At 40.5% G+C, this 20,049-nt stretch overlaps 7 protein-coding genes across 7 annotated transcripts; 3 read left to right on the top strand and 4 right to left on the bottom strand.

Annotated features, from left to right (window-relative positions):
* Positions 1-429: 429 nt before the first annotated feature.
* On the top strand, positions 430-2,919 carry ATC70_002664 (uncharacterized protein; the record flags this gene model as incomplete). Its single annotated transcript, XM_064822034.1, has 6 exons — positions 430-563; positions 627-694; positions 757-890; positions 949-1,168; positions 1,230-2,804; positions 2,870-2,919. The coding sequence occupies 6 exons, from the start codon at positions 430-432 to the stop codon at positions 2,917-2,919; spliced, it is 2,181 nt and encodes a 726-aa protein (XP_064681720.1).
* Positions 2,920-3,771: 852 nt separating this feature from the next.
* Positions 3,772-4,650, bottom strand: ATC70_002665 (uncharacterized protein; the record flags this gene model as incomplete). Its single annotated transcript, XM_064822035.1, has 3 exons — positions 3,772-3,875; positions 4,001-4,536; positions 4,595-4,650. 3 exons carry the CDS (start codon positions 4,648-4,650, stop codon positions 3,772-3,774), a joined length of 696 nt encoding a protein of 231 aa, XP_064681721.1.
* Positions 4,651-5,165: 515 nt separating this feature from the next.
* On the top strand, positions 5,166-7,068 carry ATC70_002666 (uncharacterized protein; the record flags this gene model as incomplete). Its single annotated transcript, XM_064822036.1, has 3 exons — positions 5,166-6,197; positions 6,260-6,381; positions 6,438-7,068. 3 exons carry the CDS (start codon positions 5,166-5,168, stop codon positions 7,066-7,068), a joined length of 1,785 nt encoding a protein of 594 aa, XP_064681722.1.
* Positions 7,069-9,577: 2,509 nt separating this feature from the next.
* ATC70_002667 (uncharacterized protein) lies at positions 9,578-10,957 on the bottom strand (the record flags this gene model as incomplete). The annotated part of the gene is made up of 2 exons (XM_064822037.1): positions 9,578-10,298; positions 10,431-10,957. The coding sequence occupies 2 exons, from the start codon at positions 10,955-10,957 to the stop codon at positions 9,578-9,580; spliced, it is 1,248 nt and encodes a 415-aa protein (XP_064681723.1).
* Positions 10,958-14,810: 3,853 nt separating this feature from the next.
* On the bottom strand, positions 14,811-15,999 carry ATC70_002668 (uncharacterized protein; the record flags this gene model as incomplete). The annotated part of the gene is made up of 2 exons (XM_064822038.1): positions 14,811-15,271; positions 15,321-15,999. 2 exons carry the CDS (start codon positions 15,997-15,999, stop codon positions 14,811-14,813), a joined length of 1,140 nt encoding a protein of 379 aa, XP_064681724.1.
* Positions 16,000-16,342: 343 nt separating this feature from the next.
* ATC70_002669 (uncharacterized protein) lies at positions 16,343-17,166 on the top strand (the record flags this gene model as incomplete). Its single annotated transcript, XM_064822039.1, has 5 exons — positions 16,343-16,420; positions 16,477-16,578; positions 16,641-16,674; positions 16,734-16,931; positions 16,991-17,166. The coding sequence occupies 5 exons, from the start codon at positions 16,343-16,345 to the stop codon at positions 17,164-17,166; spliced, it is 588 nt and encodes a 195-aa protein (XP_064681725.1).
* A 90-nt stretch (positions 17,167-17,256) lies between these two features.
* On the bottom strand, positions 17,257-19,737 carry ATC70_002670 (uncharacterized protein; the record flags this gene model as incomplete). Its single annotated transcript, XM_064822040.1, has 7 exons — positions 17,257-18,267; positions 18,321-18,533; positions 18,596-18,721; positions 18,787-18,902; positions 18,956-19,214; positions 19,270-19,646; positions 19,701-19,737. The coding sequence occupies 7 exons, from the start codon at positions 19,735-19,737 to the stop codon at positions 17,257-17,259; spliced, it is 2,139 nt and encodes a 712-aa protein (XP_064681726.1).
* Positions 19,738-20,049: the final 312 nt, after the last annotated feature.

Genomic DNA, 20,049 nt, shown 5'->3' on the forward strand with positions numbered 1-20,049 from the left:
CCCATCCAAAGGCTCCACTTTTTTTGAAAATCTTTCCTTTCTTTCTTATACCTCAGAAGCCTAACAAGGAGCTCACCTAGAAAAAAAAAAGAAAAAAAAAAAACCACCACATCAGCCATATCAGCCATCGCAAGATTATTAATCATTGAAAACATCCACTACCTGAATAACGAAATCAGCACAAAAGAAACAGCAAGTTGAACCTCCATCTCAACCATCATCGCTCAATCCTACATACAAAAAAATTAATTGAACGCGCGTCTATTCTATTTAGCTAGCCACCCCTACTCGGTCTATTTTTTTTTATCTCTACTCCTTGGTCCCTTGCACAAGAACTAGCTATTCAAGATCTTGACCCATTTTAGCACTCCCAAATACGCAACATATACAAACTACAAAAACACACTTGAAAAAACAACCAGAAACAGCATGTCAGATAACGAACAAGGATTATCAGCGACGACGACAGTTATCCGCTACACAAAAGAAGTAATGATAGGCTTGCATGATAGCCCACTTGTACAGAAACCAGAGGAGATGCCCTCTTTATTAACTTGGTTTGGGTAAATGCCTTTGCTTTTGCTATGGGAAAAGTCATGTGTATTAACTAGAATGTACATGTGTAGTGAGGATCCTGATTCACCAGCATGTAAAAATATCTTGAATAGCTCAATTGTTACCCGTACACCTACTGGTAGGTTGGTCAGCTCATGTCTTTAGAGCGCTGTATTCATCATGGCTTCTTTTCTCGCATAGATAAAAGCATAATTCTCGGCCCCACAAAGACAAACTTTGCCTCTTCGCTATACGGAGGCTTGAAGAGAACAGACGAAGGTCCAAACACGTCCAAACCCCCACAATCCAACTCATCAAGACATAACCATAGACAAGTAAGTAGAAAACAATGCTAAAAAATACATCGAGAGACTCATTTCGAGTATTTGCAAGCTGGATGAGAGATCGAATAACACTGGAATTAAAGAATATCGTTCACCTCGTGGTCCTTCATATATGGGAGAAAAGGGATTTTCACACAGAACCGACAACAGCAAATCATCATCCGACAGAAAATTCATGGGATCATCGCCACCACCACACAACAATAAGCGCTACAACAACAATGAGCGAATAAACGATATGAAGAACGGTAGCAATGGTAGACGAGAATGTAAGTGCAGCGAGGACACTGTACCTTTTTGTTGGGATACTCATGTGGTTCATGTGTGTAGATTTGCATAGCAATGCCAGCAGCAATCACAATCGCCTGAATGGTCGTTCAAACAACACCAATACCAGCAATCATCACAACAACAATAACAATCACAGCTATCAAGATGCTGATTCTGAAAGAGTGCCCGAATGGATGGATTACACACCTGAAGTTGAAATCGAGGCCAAAGATGAGGATATTCAGGCGCAATTCGCGAATGATTTGGAGGCATGGAAGACCAACATGAAGAAGAAAGACGGCATCAACGAGCATCCTGTCGTTGCTAAACCAGAAAAGAAGGTGGAAGAGTCCTTGGAAGCATTGTCAATGGAGCCCAAGCAAGTAGACCCTCTTTCTTTCTTTGAAGGGACGTCTTCTGAGCAGCCTCGTCGTGAGCAAAAGGGTGGCTCTCGTTTCGCTAAATTCTTTGCAAAGCGTGAGGAGCCCATGACAACTGCTGTAGTTGAAGCACCTGTACAACCTCAGGAATCCACAAGCACGCAGCCTCGTTCCATCAGCTTGAATGATCTGTTCCAAGGTTCACCTCAGCCTGCAGCAACAACAACAGCAGCAGCACCAGCACCAGCCCAAGCAGCCGCATCACCCTCAGCAAACCAGTTTAAGCAACACCACCAGCACCAAGCCCCTCTTCCACAACATTTGCAGCAACTGCAGATGCAACAACAACAATTGCATCAGCAACAGCAGCAGCAAAACGTGCGAGTATTCTCAGAGGAAGACATCTTGAAGTCATTGGGCGCTAAAAAGGCAAACAGTGAGCCCAAAGGCAATCAAAACGAAGACGCCATGGGATTCAATCGTGTGCTTCAAATTCTATCTCAACCCAAACCCTCATTACCACATAACAACAACAGCAGCGAAGATGATTTGCAAGGCTCTTCACCCAGAGTGAATAAGGGATCACCATTGATGACTGGCTCACCTTTTGAAAACAAACCCTCCTCCTCTACCTCTTCAGTCTCAAATCGATTTGGTAACAACCTGCCTACATCTGTGCTTCGTCAAATGAGTGCGAGATCATCAGAAGGCAGATCACCTTCATTGCAATCCACGAAATCCACGCCACCCATTTCAAATACGCGCTATTCGCCTGCTGCCATGAAGCAGCATTTACCTCCTCACATTCAACAGCAACAACAACAACAGCAACAACAGCAACAGCAACAGCAACCACAGCATGCTCAGATGCCCAATGGTATCCCATTACCACCACAGTATTTCGCTTATCAACAGCCTCCTTACTCGCCTCAACCACCCATGATGGATCATCGTGCTTTTGAGCAGCTTGTGCAATTCAATAACGGTGATATGCCTCCTCCTCCACCTAGGGGCATGCCTCCACCCCACCTGAGAAACGGCAGCAATTCTGATTATTTGCCTCCTCATATGATGATGCCTCCTCTTTTACCACCAGGACAACGACCCATGATGACGCCCCCCCCTCATTTCAATCAGCAACAAATGCTTCACATGCAACAAGGACAGCCCAGATTTCCTTTGCAGCAGCAACAACAGCAGCAGCAGCAGCCACAGCCACAGCAACAGCCAATGCCACCTCATATTATGGCCAATGGTAAGTTTTTTTAGAGGTATTTTTGGGCCATGTACTGCTTACTGACACGACATCTTCTTTGCCAGGCATGCCACCTCAAATGTTTGGAAAGAACCAAGGTTGGGAGCGTCAGTAAGAGTCAGAATGAGCAGGTTATCTTTTTTTTTTTTTTTTTTTTTTTTTTTTTTTCTGTGGCAATAAAGATGGCAAAAGTTCATGGGGCTTTTTGCATTTTAGACATGAATTTCGACCGCTCCAAATGACTGATATTGCTGCATGGGCGCAAATATCGACGATAACTGATTTTCTGTTGCGTACTCAATAAGAACAGCTCAGTGATTTATTGTGGGGAAACTAACATTGTCGTATCTGTCGGTTTGATTGCGAGTGTGCCTGAGTTGGCCATTATGTTTAGTGAGAGTATGTATGATTGCTTCAGATGTACATCACCTTCCGCGCACATGTTGGGAGGATTTATTGTATCAGCAGTGATTCGAGATGGGCCAACACAACATCGTGTGGTAAATCTTTAAAAGGGGTCTTCTTTTCGAGCAAGAGATCTCTCTACTAGCGAGCATTTGAGACTGTAGGTAGAAGGCTACTAAATACTAATTAAGGCATCTACTGACAAGCTTTTAATAATAGATCTAAACTGAAGTACTTTTAGATTGTGCTGGACATTAAACAGCTGCTTAATTTGGCTTGGCAATTAAGCGTGCCATGTCAAAATCTCTAATAGGGCGCTGGCAGACGAGGCGTCAGTATATGGTTATGAGGCGCCAAGGGTCTATTGAGTCATAAAAGTGAATCGTGCCCAATAAGTAACAGCATTTGCAAGCGGAATACGTATAGCAACGTTGTTGGTTCTCCTGAAACCCAAATTGTTGACTGATTCATTAGATGCACATTATGTAATTGTTGAGATACGAACCAAAAGGCTCATGTCTAATTTAGCTTAATTTATTATACAGTTTAGATAGTGGACTGCTCAGGGATTGCTTGCCATCTCGAAAGCAACAGTACAGATCTTTGAGCCTTCATGGCCACCAAATTGGAAGACGGGGTACTTTACGCTAGAGTGATAGCGGAAATCTAGATCAATCAAAGCCATGTTAGTAACACTGGATCAAATCGAGGTTTATGGTAAAAAAAAAAAAAAAAAAAAAAAAAAAAAAAAAAAAAAAAAAAAAAAAAAAAAAAAAAAAAAAAAAACATACACTTGGAAAAGTTATCAATCAGCTCCTCCTTGGTCCAGTTACAGCTTGTAATTAGAAATAACCCCTTGGGAGCCATCATTCTATGTACAGACTCGACATATTTCTCTCTTGGACCAGCGACACCATCTTTCTTGGCCTGAACCTGATCTGGATGCAAAGAAATGGCATCATAGGTACCTTTATCTAGCACCACATTGTATTTATCGTTGGGCAAGAACCAATCTGGGTTGGTCAAAAAGTCCACAGCATCGTATTGAATCCATTCCAATTCACGCTGCTTTGCAACAGATTTGGCAAGTGTGATGGCCGATTCAGAATAGTCAATGCCATGCAGATTTTTGTAACCCTCATTACTTAATTCCAATAATAAGTGTCCATTTCCACATCCCAGATCAATCATGCGACTCTCAGGGTCACTCACATTTTCTGTAACCCATTCTACCATGCGTTCAACACTGTCTTCGCCAAACCAAATCTCTCCAATGTCTCCAATCTCTTTGAAATTATCATTTTCTCGGTCGTAAACGGTATCCCAGCTGATTTCATACAAGGTATATCAGTAACAAGTTATGAAATATGTAGCCGATGCCTTACTATGACTTGGTGCCCAGTTTGGATGCTTCAAAATCTTGTGCTTCTGGGAACTCCATTTGTAATAAATTGTTAGTTGCAAAAAGCAAGAAAAAAAAAAAGTGCAAACAAATAAAAATTTTCAGTGCGGTTATGTAAATTCAAGCAGCGTGAAAACCAAGTGGGAGAGGGAGAGAGAGAGAGAGAGAGAGAGAGGGTGTGAGCGAAATGATAGTGGTACCTCGAAAAAAAAAATATTAATATATGCATAGTTATGTGCTAGGTAGCACTATATTAGATAAGAAACCTTAAGTAATTACTATACTATCACAGCGTAAATTGCTATGGCATTGAAAAGTAATGGATATTCATCATAAATGACAAAATGAAGCAGCACAATCTGATACATTTTCATCCAGAGTCAGACGCTCCTGCTGCTAAATATATAAAGAAATCAGAATTGCTAAATATATCAGATTCTTTTTGATTAAAACTCCTTTTTGTTTGGTAGAACATGCAATTTAAAACCGTTCGTCCAGTTTCCATTCCCTTCTCTTTCTCTCTCTTCCACAATACTATTATTTTTCACAGAAAAATGACATTTATCAAGCCTGATCCTGAGATGTTACAAGAAGAACAAGAAGACTTGATCATGTCTTACTTGAACGCAGACTATCTCTCTACAGATACACCTTTATCGCCACCATCAAGCACATCGTCATCCTCAGAAACCACCGGTTCACCTGAAAAACACTCGGTGGACGATTTTATGCTGGACATCAACACAGATTTTCTTGGTGGCGATCAGCATGCGTGGACAACAAACAATACAAGCGACTTATTTAACCCCTGCTTACCACAACAGCATCATCCATCTGACCTCCTGAATGCCTTCCCATTCTTTTTGCCCTCCATGGATGTCGCCAATGCCCAATTCATTCAACCAATGCCTGTCACTGCCGCCTCCGCAAATGTTGCTGCAAATGAACAACCCAAGAAAAGAAGAGGCAGAAAGAAGAGAGATACTACTGCTCCCGCTCCTTGTGTACCACAGCCTTCTTTATTAGCCCCAAAGCCGCTTGCGCCTCGCCCTGATGTGCAAATTAAACAGGAGCCTATGGCCATTGATGTTTCTAGTTCTGGCAGCTCATCTCCGTTGGCTGGCCCAACAAACATGATGAATGAAACTGTTGCAATTAGTCAACTTGAACCTCAGCAACAACAACAAAAACAAACCACACCACCACCACCACCACCACCACTGCCAGCATCACAGCCTACATCCATTGAAGCTCAAAAACAAGCTCAAATCCAAAAACGACAAGAGAGGCTGATCAAGAATCGCGCCGCTGCTTTGCTGTCTCGCAAAAGAAAGAGAGAGCATCTCAGTCTTTTGGAGGAGGAGAAGCAAAATTTGTTGATCGAGAATGAGACATTAGTGCATAAAGTGAACACGCTTGAAAGCAGAATTCAATCATTAGAGAAGGAGAATATGGAGTTGAAGGAAAAGCTGGAGCAAACACAGTCCGTAAATAGCAGCAATACAGTGATTCATGTTGGCAACAACAAGAGAAATCTCATTCATAACGGCCAAAAGCCATCAAAGGCTACTGGCGTAGTGTTTATGGTAAATTGTGATATATATAGAGAGCGGGTGGTTTTATCAAATACTGATTAGTTTAAAAATAGATTATTTTATTCTCTTTTGCATTATTTACATTGCCTTCAAGAACCTCTGATCGCTTAACTGTGGGCGGCTCCTCGGTCTTGTCCAAGAAGCAATTCCCCTTGATCGGCTCTACATCATCAGAGTAAGTACATGATAACATAGCAGCACTCTACAGGCCTTCTGACAAGTGTAATTTAGTGAAATGGATTACTCTGTGGAACAATTCTGCCAACAACATGCTGAATATTGTGATGAAGCCATGGAAGCCACGACATCCACATCCACATCCGATGTATCCACAAGCGACATTAATTCAACTGATCTTGTTCTTATTGACTCTGTGCGACCTCGTGATCTTCAAACGTGGATCAATCACAAACTCGATGTCAGTAGTGATAGCGTAGATAATGATAAAAAGCTTATCAGTTGGTTCCCTAATAACGCAAACGAAAAGTCGTCAGACGCCAAGGACTCGAACGATGGCCATGTCTACTTGTACTCCAAAGAGTTTTCCCAGCTGGCTTCCATGCACTCGACTCAATCGCAAAGCAAGGACAAATCGCCCCCTACCATTTCTTTAGTTTCACCTTACAATCAAACGGCGACCACACAAGATTCCTACTTGCAGATTGACGTTCAGGTTCTACGCTCTCAAGTGATTAAGGGGCAACTCATGTCCTTGCAACAGTATGGTTCTGCTTCTACGGCTCTATTGGATGGCATGAAAAAAGACCTGATATCGTCTAATGTAACACGATCCAATAAGAAGGAGGATTACATTGTTAAACGTGAAAAGCGCACAAAAAAGATCTCCAGAGTGATCATTTAACTTTTTATATTATTATTTTTTCGTTTATTATGCATACCCAAAAAGCAATTGCCCCTTAGTGAACTCCACCTTGTTAATAAATAAAAAAAATGAGTATATTGTTTCCATATAATTTTTCAAGATGACCCATATGTAGTTTGGTCTAGAGGGGTAATTTGGATCAATCTAGACGGTGGCAGCGTGGAGCACTGATTTTGGGCACGTGGCGTTTTGCGCTTGCTTAATCAGGGGAGGTGTCAGACTCAGTTTATCATTCCCGGAGGAGCAACTGTACGCGCTTCTCGAGTACAGTATAAATATGCTATCTGATACATATTTTGCTTACATTGATTTCAATACATATATCAGGGGTAGTGGTGCAATTTTGATTACGATGAAGATTTTGCATCTGGCAATTGATGAGCAGATTTCAACTAGATGCAAAGACGCAATACATTAGCAATAGCTCGTAGCTAGCCTCAGCTATAGCACCTATTCAATACGCAATTGCCTTCTTTTTAGTTTCATCAACATCGTTTGCATTCATGATTTCATAAGGCAGCATCGTGCCAGCCGAAAAGATAGATTCAATCTCCTACTTATCACAGCATACCGTCCTTGATTTGTTGATTTTCAAACACTTTGGATTAGATTCGACCTATTTTGTAAGATTCGAATGTATGGATTGTGTTAATCGCCCCATACTTCCTAATGCATTCTTGGAGCACTTTTTAATGCACATCCAATGGTACCAATAAAAATAGACATTCTAAACAGACTTATTGAGTAATGTATGAAAATATGAAATAAAGTTTTTGGCGGAAATGTTGATATGTTGCATACTAAGGTCTCTTGGAAGCAGTTTCAGGGGTTACTTTGGATTGAGAAGAACGTTTTGATTCAATATATACCATAGTAAAAGTCTTCATTATCAAGGTCAAAAACGCGATCGTTTGATTTTCGATGAAAACCATGAGGTACCCCTCATGCTTTTTTGTCGAATTTTGGCCATGTTTTTTTGGTCCCCAAAAAGTTGAACAAAAGTGTCAATAAGTAACTGCCAAGATGAGAGCAAATGTTTGGTGCTATTCTGATGACCTAAAACGGCCTTGAACGCAAGAAAATGCAGCTCAAATGCACTCAAAGTTTGCTTTATCAGGGAAACACTTGGCTAAAAAGGGGCAAAACCAGCATGCTGCTTGCCCGTATATGAAGTAGCAACATGTATATGGATGTAGAGCATCACATAGGAATCAGATTCACAGGTAATATGGAGTGGTCAAAATGAAAGTAGCAGCCTTTTGATAAAATACGCAAAGGCAATCGGTAGCGCGCGTTGCCGCTGTGCAGGTTGGTTCTCACTGAAGCAAAGCGAAGGTAGAGAGCCAACTGGAGCATAGACACTCGTAATATACAGTATAAATGGCTCAACTTCAGTAATCATCACAATTTAAGGCATGCATATTCTTCTCGCTTAAAACTGCCATCCCCAATATGGATTACCTCATGCACTTGGCCATTTTCACTTCATGTCAGGTCCTGGATGTACAAAATGGTCTCTGACTTGGAGACAAACTTTTTTCTTTTTCGTAAACCCATGTTAAACAGCTTATCCAAATAGCGCTCAACTATTGCCTCACTTATCACTCTTGCTCTCTCAATTGATATATTGCGGTTATTATCACTACAGCAAATACTTTCTAATCCCAACAGAGTAAGTCTTTAAATAGAGTCTTTGTGGTTATTTTGTATTAACCTCTACTACTGTAATAGGTACTTTCAAATGTAGCTCTATTACTCTCAAGCCTTTTATGCCCCTTCTTTTGCGGTGCGAAAAAACATTTGTAGAGGGAATAAGACTCAAGTTCTTCTTTGGCTATAAACCATCAAAAGCATTCATCAGTCTGAAAGTGAGCACCGTTTTCTGAAAACTCAAGATCAAATGCCAACCAGAAATATGACATTTGAAAAAGAATATTAATAAACACATAAAAAAAAACCCAACTATTACACCAAAACCCAATGCAGTGTCTTGCAAAAACTCTCATAAAGAATATTGTATTCATCATTACTTTCTATGCTTTATCCTTCTCTACATAAAATCCCTATTCAATCTACTTGTATCATCCAGAATACTACTGTTTCAATTAACTTGAAGCCTCACAAGCAAATCATTTCAAGATTACATCACAATTTATCAGATCACCATACCAATGTTCAACACTGATCTGATTTGAGGGCACAAAAAGGAATTGGCCCTAAAGGCCCTCATTGCGTGTTACAGCCAACAATAAGTATTCAGGGCAATCGAAACACAAGCGATGCTTTATTTTGGTGTCATATGTATAAATCATACAAGTTATCAAATCGGTCATTGACATAGCAGGATTTTGTATTATCAAAATGTACAGAGATTTAATTTATTTTCAAAAATTACTCAAACAAAAAAGCTAAAGCGTTGTGCTTTTCTTTCTTTAAGGTTTTTTTTTTTTACATTATTTAAGTGGATATATGTTATTTAAATGCAAATTTACTCGCTTTCAAAGACGGCACTCATACCCATGCCAGAACCAATACACATAGAAGTGACACCAATCTTCTTGCCTTGACGCTTCAATTCAGGGAGAAGAGTAGCAATTTGACGAGCACCAGTACAGCCCAAAGGATGACCAAAAGCAATAGCACCACCCTTGGGGTTAACCTTCTCGAAAGGAATTTGGAGCTTCTCGACAGAGTAGACGGCTTGAGAGGCGAAGGCCTCGTTGATTTCGTAAATGTCAACATCAGAAACCTTCAAACCAGCACGCTCAAGGGCAACAGGGATAGCATAGGCGGGACCGACACCCATGATCTTGGGAGGGACACCAACAACAGCAGATGTAATGTATTTACCAATGATAGGGAGACCTAACTTTTCAGCGGTCTTACGCTTCATCAACAAGACAGCGGCAGCACCATCAGAAACTTGAGAGGCGTTACCAGCAGTAGTAGAGCCATTTTCGTTGAAAGCAGGCTTGAGCTTACCGAGAGTCTCGGGAGTAGTGCCAGGGCGGACACCATCATCACGATCAACAAGGATAGTAGTCTCCTTACCTTCCTTGTCAGTAACAGTGGCTTCAAGAGGAACGATTTCTTCCTTGAACCAACCGTTCTTTTGAGCAGCAACAGCCTTAGCATGAGAAGAGGCGGCGAAAGCATCTTGCTTGGCACGGGTGACATTGAATTCAGCAGCAACGTTCTCGGAAGTGATACTAGATTGAAATCAACAGTGTCAGTATTCAAATATCTTGCATAAACATTCACATTTCACATGTAAACCGTCAATCACACACACACACAAATAGACGCCCTCTCCAAAATCCAAATTGAAATGTATATCTTACCCCATGGGAATGAGACAGTCAGCAGCGGCAGCACAAGAGTCGGCAATCTTCTCAGATGTAGCAGAGAGAGAGGCAGCACCATAGTTTTGGGTCATGGACTCAACACCGGCACCAATACCAATTTCAATCAAACCAGATTGAATAGCAGTGGCAATTTGGACAACGGCTTGAAGACCGGATGAGCATTGACGGTTACAGGTAGAAACAGAGCTAGACTCAGGGAAACCAGCATAGAGGGCAGCCATTCTACTGTTAGTTGCAAATCCACCGGCAGCAAGAACTGAGCCAACACAGATGTCGTTAACAAGGGCAGGGTCAATGCCTGATTGCTTGATGACACCTTGGAATACACCAGCAAGAATCTCATCAGGAGTAGTTTGAGCGAAACCACCCTTACGAGCTCTGGTGATGGCAGAACGGAGAGCAGAGACAATGACAACGTCCTCAGGGGACTTGACACCAATCTTGTTAGCGACGCCATCGGTAGGAGCCAAATGACCAGAAACTTGTTGAAGACGAGAAGCCATATTTACTAATTTTTATTCAAAAGATGTAATTGAGAAAAAGACTGTGAATTGCATTGAATAAGCCTATTTCTTTTATACAATTGCTGGTAAAAATGTGGAGTAAGCAACTATCCGTGACGATTTCTCCACAGTCCATGAGAATCTGAGATTCACATGTTAATGATTATGCTGACGAATCAATAAAAATGTGTTACGACAGACGCCAATCCGTCAAAGGAATTCAAAAGAAACAGATTCATTTTATCATAGGTTGGCCTCTTGAATGATGGGATTGCCATGCTGCGAAAGTTGCTTGCCATTAAAGTGAGCTACAAAAGACCTACCTGGATTGATTCTGTCGAATTATTCAAGTTATATTCGCAGTTTTGCCTTCTGCCCTGGGAAAAACCATTATAAAACTTGAATAACATTGGCTACTGCAGATTCTGCCATTTGAAAGGTGCAAATAATTGAATCTCTTTGGAATGGCGCATGATAAACCATGATTTAGTAGTCTATATCATTGGGTACGCAGCACGAATGGCTAATACATGCCAATATCTACTAGAAAAGACCATTCAATGCCTAACCTTCAAGGCGATCAGCTGCCATGTCCACGGATATTTTTCCAGGATTCTCGTTGAAATTCCTACTGGTGCTGAGATACAATAGTAAATAGCATGACAAACGATCAAATTAAGGTCCATGTGTATATTAAGTTCACTGTTGCTTTCAAATCAGCTACTGCTGTGTTATTACACAGCCTTTTCAAGTGATACACATCCTTTGAAATTACTGCAGAACCCAACTATAAATTAAGCTATGCGCTGTATAAGATGCTCAACATCAAGCCCAGTGAATATAGTGCATCACTGTGTATGTATTAAATGTGTTTTTGCCTCTTGTTCTTCAATCAGACAGGAAGCCACTGCGAAATCTGGATCAGCTATTGACTTTTTGTTTTCTAGGCGTTTTTTTTATTTTAATGGGAGAATAATGCTCTCACTTGATTTCTATTCCTGACAGCCATATGACAATAGTTTTTCGGGCAACATGATCTATAGCAATTCCACCATACTGAAGTTCAAATAGTTGCCTATTTTACTTGAAGAAGGATATATCTTTTTATCAAGTTGCTCGGTCAAAGTAGATATAGCGGTTAAATTTAACATCTCAAACCTCCTATATGATGAACATTGTTAATGCAAGTTGCACCAGTTTGGGAAAAGAAAGCAACCCAAAAAGGTGGAATATGTGTTGGGTCTTTGTTCAACAAAGTACCCTTGGCCTGGAACTTGATATTCGAAATGTTTACTTTGTGAAGTAATCAACACGGCATTTTTAAGTGGTGATAATATGTATACCTTAAACTAGACAAAGCATGATACAATTACCTACTCTTGAAATCAGAACTCATAAACATGCCAAGTATTCATTGATAGCTTGGAAGTAGCAACTTACTAAGGAGATTATGGCATGCTACGAGATCAAGGTTGACCACACATTTGGCAGGCCTAACATTCTCGAGCTCTTATTGGCTTGACACCAATACGATGATTTATACTTTTAGCTTTCAATCGCTCAAACGTATCATCTTCACTAGTAATCATTGCTTTCCGCTCATAAATGCTTTGTACAGAATTGAAATGCACATCGAATGGCACCACTCTTGCTAAGTGTAGCACAAATTGTATTTAGACAAGTCTATTTTTCGTATTTTTTGAGGGTTTTAAAGGAAAATATGTACTGAACCTGCAGCACTATTTGCGGTACAATTTACTGTGTAGGATCAATAGTTACCCATCGTTTGAGGACATGCGTGAGGTTGTAACAACTGCCGAAAAGGTCAGCCCCGCCAAACTATCCAAAAATGAATGCACAGTTTCATAACTTTAAAGAAAAATATACTACAAATTGGCTCGATGATATTTCCATTCGCCAAAAGGTTATACACAAAGCCTGCGTGTACCTGACATGGCTTTGCCAAAAATAAAAAATTTAAAAACCTTTATCTTGTTACGTACACTCTCTTCCATGGAATGCCACTATTACATCTGTCAGGTACATACAGACTTTGTGTGTAACTGTTTATAAATATCAAATCAATTGGCAGAGCAATCAAGATTATCGTTTTTTATCTTTGGAATCCCATGGATCATCATTCAGAATATTAGAAATTGAAGGTCCGTTGACCTTCCGCATGTGTACACGACACAAGGATGAATTTGACCAAGCATTTTAAAAATCGAAGCGTACGAAAAGAGCCATATTAACTTGCTGTTTTCAAGTTATCAATAGATACTTGGCATGTTGGAAAGTTTTGCTATTAAGGTTAGACAGTTGTAGCTTGCTTTGTTCGATTATAGTAAGATTTGCAATTTAAAGCATGTATATTCCCCTGCTTAGAAGTAGCATCTCCAACGTCGATTATCTCATGAAGTATGCATTTCCAATATAATATTCCCACTAAGAAGTTGCTCCAATATCGTTATTTTACAACATATTTTAGTTTTATATGATTCTAAATTTTTTTTTACCTATGAGGACCTGGATGTACAAAATGTTTTTTGATTTTGAGGTTTTCAGCTTTTTGACGATCGAAAATCGATTTTCCAAATAATGATGCTAGAGTCTTGAGACTAGCATGTTTCTATACCAGTTTTTTGTCATCTAAACGATATTGTAATTGAAATTTACGTAGGTAGCATGGTTGCTGAGAAATTAGTGATTTTAGAAAATGGTGTATTTGGAGTAGATGCTGCTAGTAAATCTTTTTGAATTACTATACGAATGTAGACTGTATGTATAGTAAAGTTATAGAGAGTACTCTGGCTAACTAGGGAGTGGTCAATGTGTCTTTGCCATTGTAAACAACAATTTGAGGGCTGAAGTACTGGTTTCTACAATAAAGCATTGTAGATGTCCGAACGAGGAGGGCTTATTTTGTAAATCAAACAGAGGGGAGCATAATTTAATTAATGGAGAAGCCAGGTTGAGTTGGCATCTGATCAAGGAATAGCGCCCAAACACTGCTCTTTTATATAACATTAGTTTACACTTTCTCGCCAGATTATTTGACAACCAACTTAACGACTGAAAATGCGTTCATATGTTTAGTAACCCCTCAAAGTGGATATATAATGTTCCTGATATAAAGCTCTCCCATCAACAGCGAGCTTGGAATATAGCTACTCCCCCTTTTTCGGGAATTGCGCAGCAACCCTTTGAACCGTTTGTCAAACCACAATGAAGCAACAAGCCATCACCAAGCGGTTTTAAATACAACGTTTTCCAACATTTGATTTATCAATCTATTACGCGCAATCACTCGTAAATAACAAGGTCTTATATGGAGCTTATTATTCAAAGTTGGCTTATTTCGGGTATCATTTATTTCTCAACAGCAACAACGCCTCCAATCTAAAATCCAATTGCACCACCGTTTTTCTCGTAGGATTCTATCATGAGGATATGCTACTTTCAAAGCTTTAGCATCGATATTCTAAAGCTAACGATTGATCAACATTCTTAAAAAAAAAAAAAAAAAAAAAAAAAAAAAAAAAAGTCAGTTGAACGTATCATCAGTGTATTTTTGCGCCTGCAAATGTCACTAGAAAGCATGATAAAGCATGGCATGCCGTCAATTACGATCAAAGAAACCAATTGAGTATTAGCACTGATCGAACGCTAGGAATGGGGTTTTCATGGAGACGATGTATCGCAATGCACTCAACCATATAGTATACATCAAGCAGCATCTTAAGTTTATATAAATAGTATTATTTATTTCACATCATTCGGAAGATCAAGCATTCGCTCACGAATCAAATAGAGGCGCATATCAATATATGACACGAGGTCCAGTATACCTTCATCAATCCTTAAATAGCTTCTCTTCAAAGACTGACAGACGTCGAATCAATGGTTTTGCATTGTACGGAAACCCATCCCCTTCTAATACAAGCAACACATTCGCAATAATCGTTTGTATAATATCAATGTCGTTGCCCAGATCACTGCTCGTCTTTTTGAATGAGTTCATGTGTTGAGTGGCATAGATGATGTACCGATGGAAATAGGCAATGAACTCTGAATCATTTTCCAAGAGCAAATCCACCATGATATCATGCGTATTTCCACACCGTTGAATGAAATAGAGGAAGACACTATGAGGGTTTATGCCTATCGTTGACAGGAATGTTACATTTTGTTGTTGTGATTGTTGGTATATTGACAGGACGGTATCTAAGAGCTGAACAGCATCATCATCATTGGCACAACAAATGTCAAACAGTAATTCCTTCAAGTCGTAAATGTGATTGCTCTTGCACAAGTCTAGGAATTGTTGTTAGGCAACATTGCATCGCCATAAATGCACATTTACCTTTGATTTCTGTTATCAAACGTCCAAGGCTGTCTACATTTTGCTTTAGCAAGACGACAAAGATGATTTGAATGAGCCATCTTATAGTGCTGCGATCACAAACCATGGCTGAGGGTGTATCATCAAAGTAGAATTCTGTATAGTCGGGCGATCTAATCTTTTCTACATCGAGCCGAGTCATATGCATTCGGCATTGGCCAGTGTATGAGATGACTCTATCGACAATGCCGTCTTCTATCGATGGCATACGGGATACAAGACGGTAGCATAGCTCCATGGATTTGCGGCAAATGTAAATCTTGTGATGCGACCATAAGGGAATCGCAACAGAGATGAAATGCATGGATTGTAATGTAGTAAGCGAGTCATGCTTGGCAAGATCAATCATACACATCAACAATGAATATGATAACCTGGATTTCTTGTGAGTTTGGTCAATCACTAATTGAGCTAATTGTGGGTAAAATATTTGAGCTGCACAAGCGGAGGAATAGGAGGAGCCACATGCACGATCATGTTTGAGGATGGAATGAATCAAATCAAGGTCTGATTCTACCTCTTTCTCGGTCGAACTGTTCCATTGCACTAATCTAGTCTCTAGTTTCTTGATGCTGGATGCTGTGTGAGCAGTGATGTGAGATAGAAGCTGCTGTTGTTGTTGATAATGATAGAAATCCATCGTATCTTGTTGTATCACTATGATGGCGGATTAAATCTCAGGTGTTTGGTCAAAATTTTCTTTACACACACACACACACACACACACACACACGAGTGACGTGGTGAAAGAGATCTCCCCAATGTTCCGTCGAATTAAAAGCCTTTTTATCATACTGATAGCCCTCCTCCTTTTTGTTGTTCTTCTTATTTTGTTTTCCTTTTGATTGGGAGAAACCATTGTCCTATCATATTTGCTCTTCACTATAAACTTGACAGGTCTCACTCTCCGCAAAATATAATTCACTCATTGTCATCAAGCAGGAAATAAGCTTTTGTGTAGAATCAAACACCATAGAGAGAAAATGAATACTTACAGCGATAGCACTGCCCAAAACCAACAGTTGCAAGCCACATCCCAACCTGCTACCTCGGAGGCAATGGTAAGTATTAGACGCATGGATGGGAAGGGCCAGTAGCTCATTCGCAATGTTTCTAGACCGAAGCTCACGGTTCTCCATTGGCTTATCAGAGACAGGCACAACAACAACCTCAACAGGCTCCACCACACCTCAACTATGCTCAGCAACACGTTGCCATGGTAAGTAAATGTGAAAAATTTTCTTTGCTCGCCGTGATTTGACCCATCGTTTCGTATCATAGCCTGGAGGTATGTTGACTGCACAAGCTGGACAAGGTAATTTAGTACACGAAAAGGGCAAAAGAGTGGCTAAAATTGATGCAGACATCTAGTAGTACCTGCTGCTCCCGTTGTCGAGGAAGAACCTTTATACGTAAATGCAAAACAATATCACCGAATCCTCAAGCGACGTGCTGCTCGTCTCAAGCTTGAAGAATTACACAAATTAGAAAGAACAAGAAAGCCGTATCTTCACGAGAGCAGACATAAGCATGCTATGCGTCGCCCTAGAGGTCCAGGTGGTAGATTCTTGAGTGAGCATCATGATATACACTTGTTTGTTATACACTCATTAACAAGAAAATTTTCATAGCTGCTGCTGAAATTGCTGAATTGCAAAAGTCAGGTAAATTACCCACTGATGATATGATGAATGCGTCCAAGGAGAACACCACGCCATCTCCATCAAATCAGCAGCAACACCAACAAGCATCTCAACAGCAACAGCAAGCTCAACAACCTCAACAACATATCAACCTTCAAACATAAACACAAGCCTCTTTTTTTCGTTATGTTTTATAAATCTCAAGACATCCCATGGGAGAATAAAATATATAAAAAAAATCTATACAAAATGTTTTATTTTCTGGTTGTGGTAGAGGTGGTATTGGGAGAATCGAAATTCAGTAATGGCTTGCCGTGTCTTGCATGCAATTCTCGCGTATGCGATCGCTCTTGATTGTTGTTCAGTTGCAACAATGTAGTGTGGTTTTGGTTATGATTGCTGTTGAGCATGGACGAAGCGGTAGATGGCGGTATGGCTGGTGGGGGAGAGATAGGCAGAGACGCAATCGCTGCGTTATTGGGTAGTGGCACATCGTGGTGTTGTAGGCGTTTACCTCCCGTGGGCTTTCTTCGCAGAGAAACATGGCGACGATGAGAGGAGGATTCTTCAGAGTTGTGATTACTAGACACTTCTCGCACACTCTTGGATCGAGTCATCTTGACGTTGCCATTCTCCTTTTGATCGAGTAGGGAACCTTTGGCAAACTTGATACTATCATCAATCTGGATCAGTGTGGAGGATTCTTCATGCTGTTGTTGCTGCTGCTGCTGCTGCTGCTGCTGGGTTTGTTGTCTTTGCATGAGTTCTTGTTGTTGCTGTAGCTGCTGTTGCTGTTGTCTGTACTGGATTTGCTCTGCTTCTTCTTCTTTGGCCAATAACGATCCTTTAGCGAATGTTGGTGGGCCAAGACAATCAATGAGGGGCCCATCTGCTGGAGTTGTTGTTGAGGTGGTGGTGCTATTTTCTACATCAGCATTATTTTTAGCAGTAGTTGTGGGATTTCGAGTATGGCCAGCACCACCACGTGTAGTTCCACTTCTACCCAAGGCACGTTTGGCACCCTCTTGTTCTATACGGCGAGTGGATTCGCTTCGAGGCAAACTAGGTACAGAAGGAGGAGCAGTAGTGACGGCATGCTTGGTGTGGTCGTCTGATTTCAAGTCCCTGGTGAATTTGTGTCGACGCGCAGTAGTATGATTAGCGGTTGTGGTGGGTTGTTGAGAATCATCCAAGGTACTCTCTAGAGAGATGTGAGCCAATGGATATGCCACTCTATTGGGGTGGTACTGATAATGAATATTGCTCTATAAATAATTCAGTATATACGTTTTTTCTAGCTGGTTAAATTGTGTGCTACCTTGGTACATCGGATACTAAGTACCCAATCCTTCATATCCTCTTGATCTTCGACTGCCAAGAATCGCATGTAGTCGCTCTCTTTTTCAAAAATGCTTGACCTATCTTGAGCCCTAATGGCGAATACAAATGGCGAAGGGCTGATTCTAATTGGTTGAAGCAGTGTATAGACATCATATGTAGCCAAGTGACATAAAATGGATGAGGAAGATCCCTATTTAACATATATTTAGAACACATACAAACCACATCCATACAGAAAAAAAAAAGGCTCACCTTGTTATCCTTTGCGTGATGAATTGCATTGTCCTTGATAAAGCAGTATCTCTTTTGCCATTTTCCCTTCTTATACTCAATAGATAACCATCCGTGCATTGGAGGGATCTTTTTTTGCAAGATGCTCTATGGATTGAGTACCAAGTTTCAGTGCCTCTCTTCTCCTTAATAAATGCCAGCTCTCTCCTTACCTCTGACGTTAAAGTATAGTGATATGAGTATTTCTTGACTAGGAGGGCATTGCTTGCATCAGGTTCCCAGACACTGAGAACATCCAGTACGATTTCCCATTCGCGAAGAGGTCTTTCTACATTTCAACTGTGAGTACGCTATCGCCAAGACGAGCTTTCTGATCCGTACCAACGCCATGTTGATTGTCAATCTCAAACAAGCTCCAGTCGTCCGAGTGATCCAACAAGCCCTTCTTTTTGAGATACTGTACAACCATCGCTGTTGTCAAAAGATTGCTGAGTTGTACGACTTTATGATTGTTGGCATCATCAATATAGATTCTGGTTGTTAAGGTTTTTAATGGTACCGTTTGTATACGACCTGTACTAACCATATTTGAAGATTTATAATCTTCAGAGGGAGCAGTAGTGGGTGCTGTACTGGCAGCCTGATATTACAGATGTTAGATCCATACCCATCAGTATAAATACATAAATATATACCTCTTTAGATTCCTGAGTGTCGCTATCCAATACTGCCCAGGCCCTCTGCATAGCGAATCGAAGTTCTTCATCTTCTGGCGTAGGCAGAGGTGGAGCCACTGGGTCCCTTTTTCTTCGACTCAAACCAGTGCTTGTGCTGGTGCTTCTCAATGATTTCGATTGACTGAGTTGAACTAGAGGTTTCTCGTTTGTTGGACGTCGGGCTGTTGCAGATCTCTGCAAAATGCTGCCAATACAGATATTGTCATCTCGAGAATCATCATTGCTCTCCAGTTGTTGTTGTAGAGGCATCGCGCGCGTTTTGTAGTGCTGCAGGGGAACATCGTCGGTGCTGCTTGCACGGTTATCCGGTGGTTGGTATTGACGGTATCGTCTCTCTAAAATGGGCTGATTAGAGATTCAAGCTCTCATTTGAACTACATTGCTCTTACCTGCGCTTGAGGAGGGGTCGCTCTGATGTTCAGTCATATTCTGTAAAAAGTGATTGAAGAAGAAGGAAAGAGGAAAAAAGGAGGTGCAAAAATAGAATGCTATTATTAACACATTTATTTCAATCAATTTCTTTGTAACCCTTACCAATGTGAAATCCTGTACTTGCTTCTCCAAGTCACGAAGCATGAGGTCAATGTCATTTGTCATGATAGCTTTTCTCTTTTCTTTTGTATTTCTTGAGAGCAACAGAGAGAGGCAGAAAGAAAGAAAAAGCACAAAAAGAAGCAGATTTAATAGATGTTCATTGAAAAGGAGTTTAATAAAATGAAATAGTTTCTATTGTTACTG

This window comes from Mucor velutinosus (genome assembly GCF_035048745.1).
Source record: "Mucor velutinosus strain NIH1002 chromosome Unknown tig00000093, whole genome shotgun sequence".
NCBI classification, from domain to species: domain Eukaryota; kingdom Fungi; phylum Mucoromycota; class Mucoromycetes; order Mucorales; family Mucoraceae; genus Mucor; species Mucor velutinosus.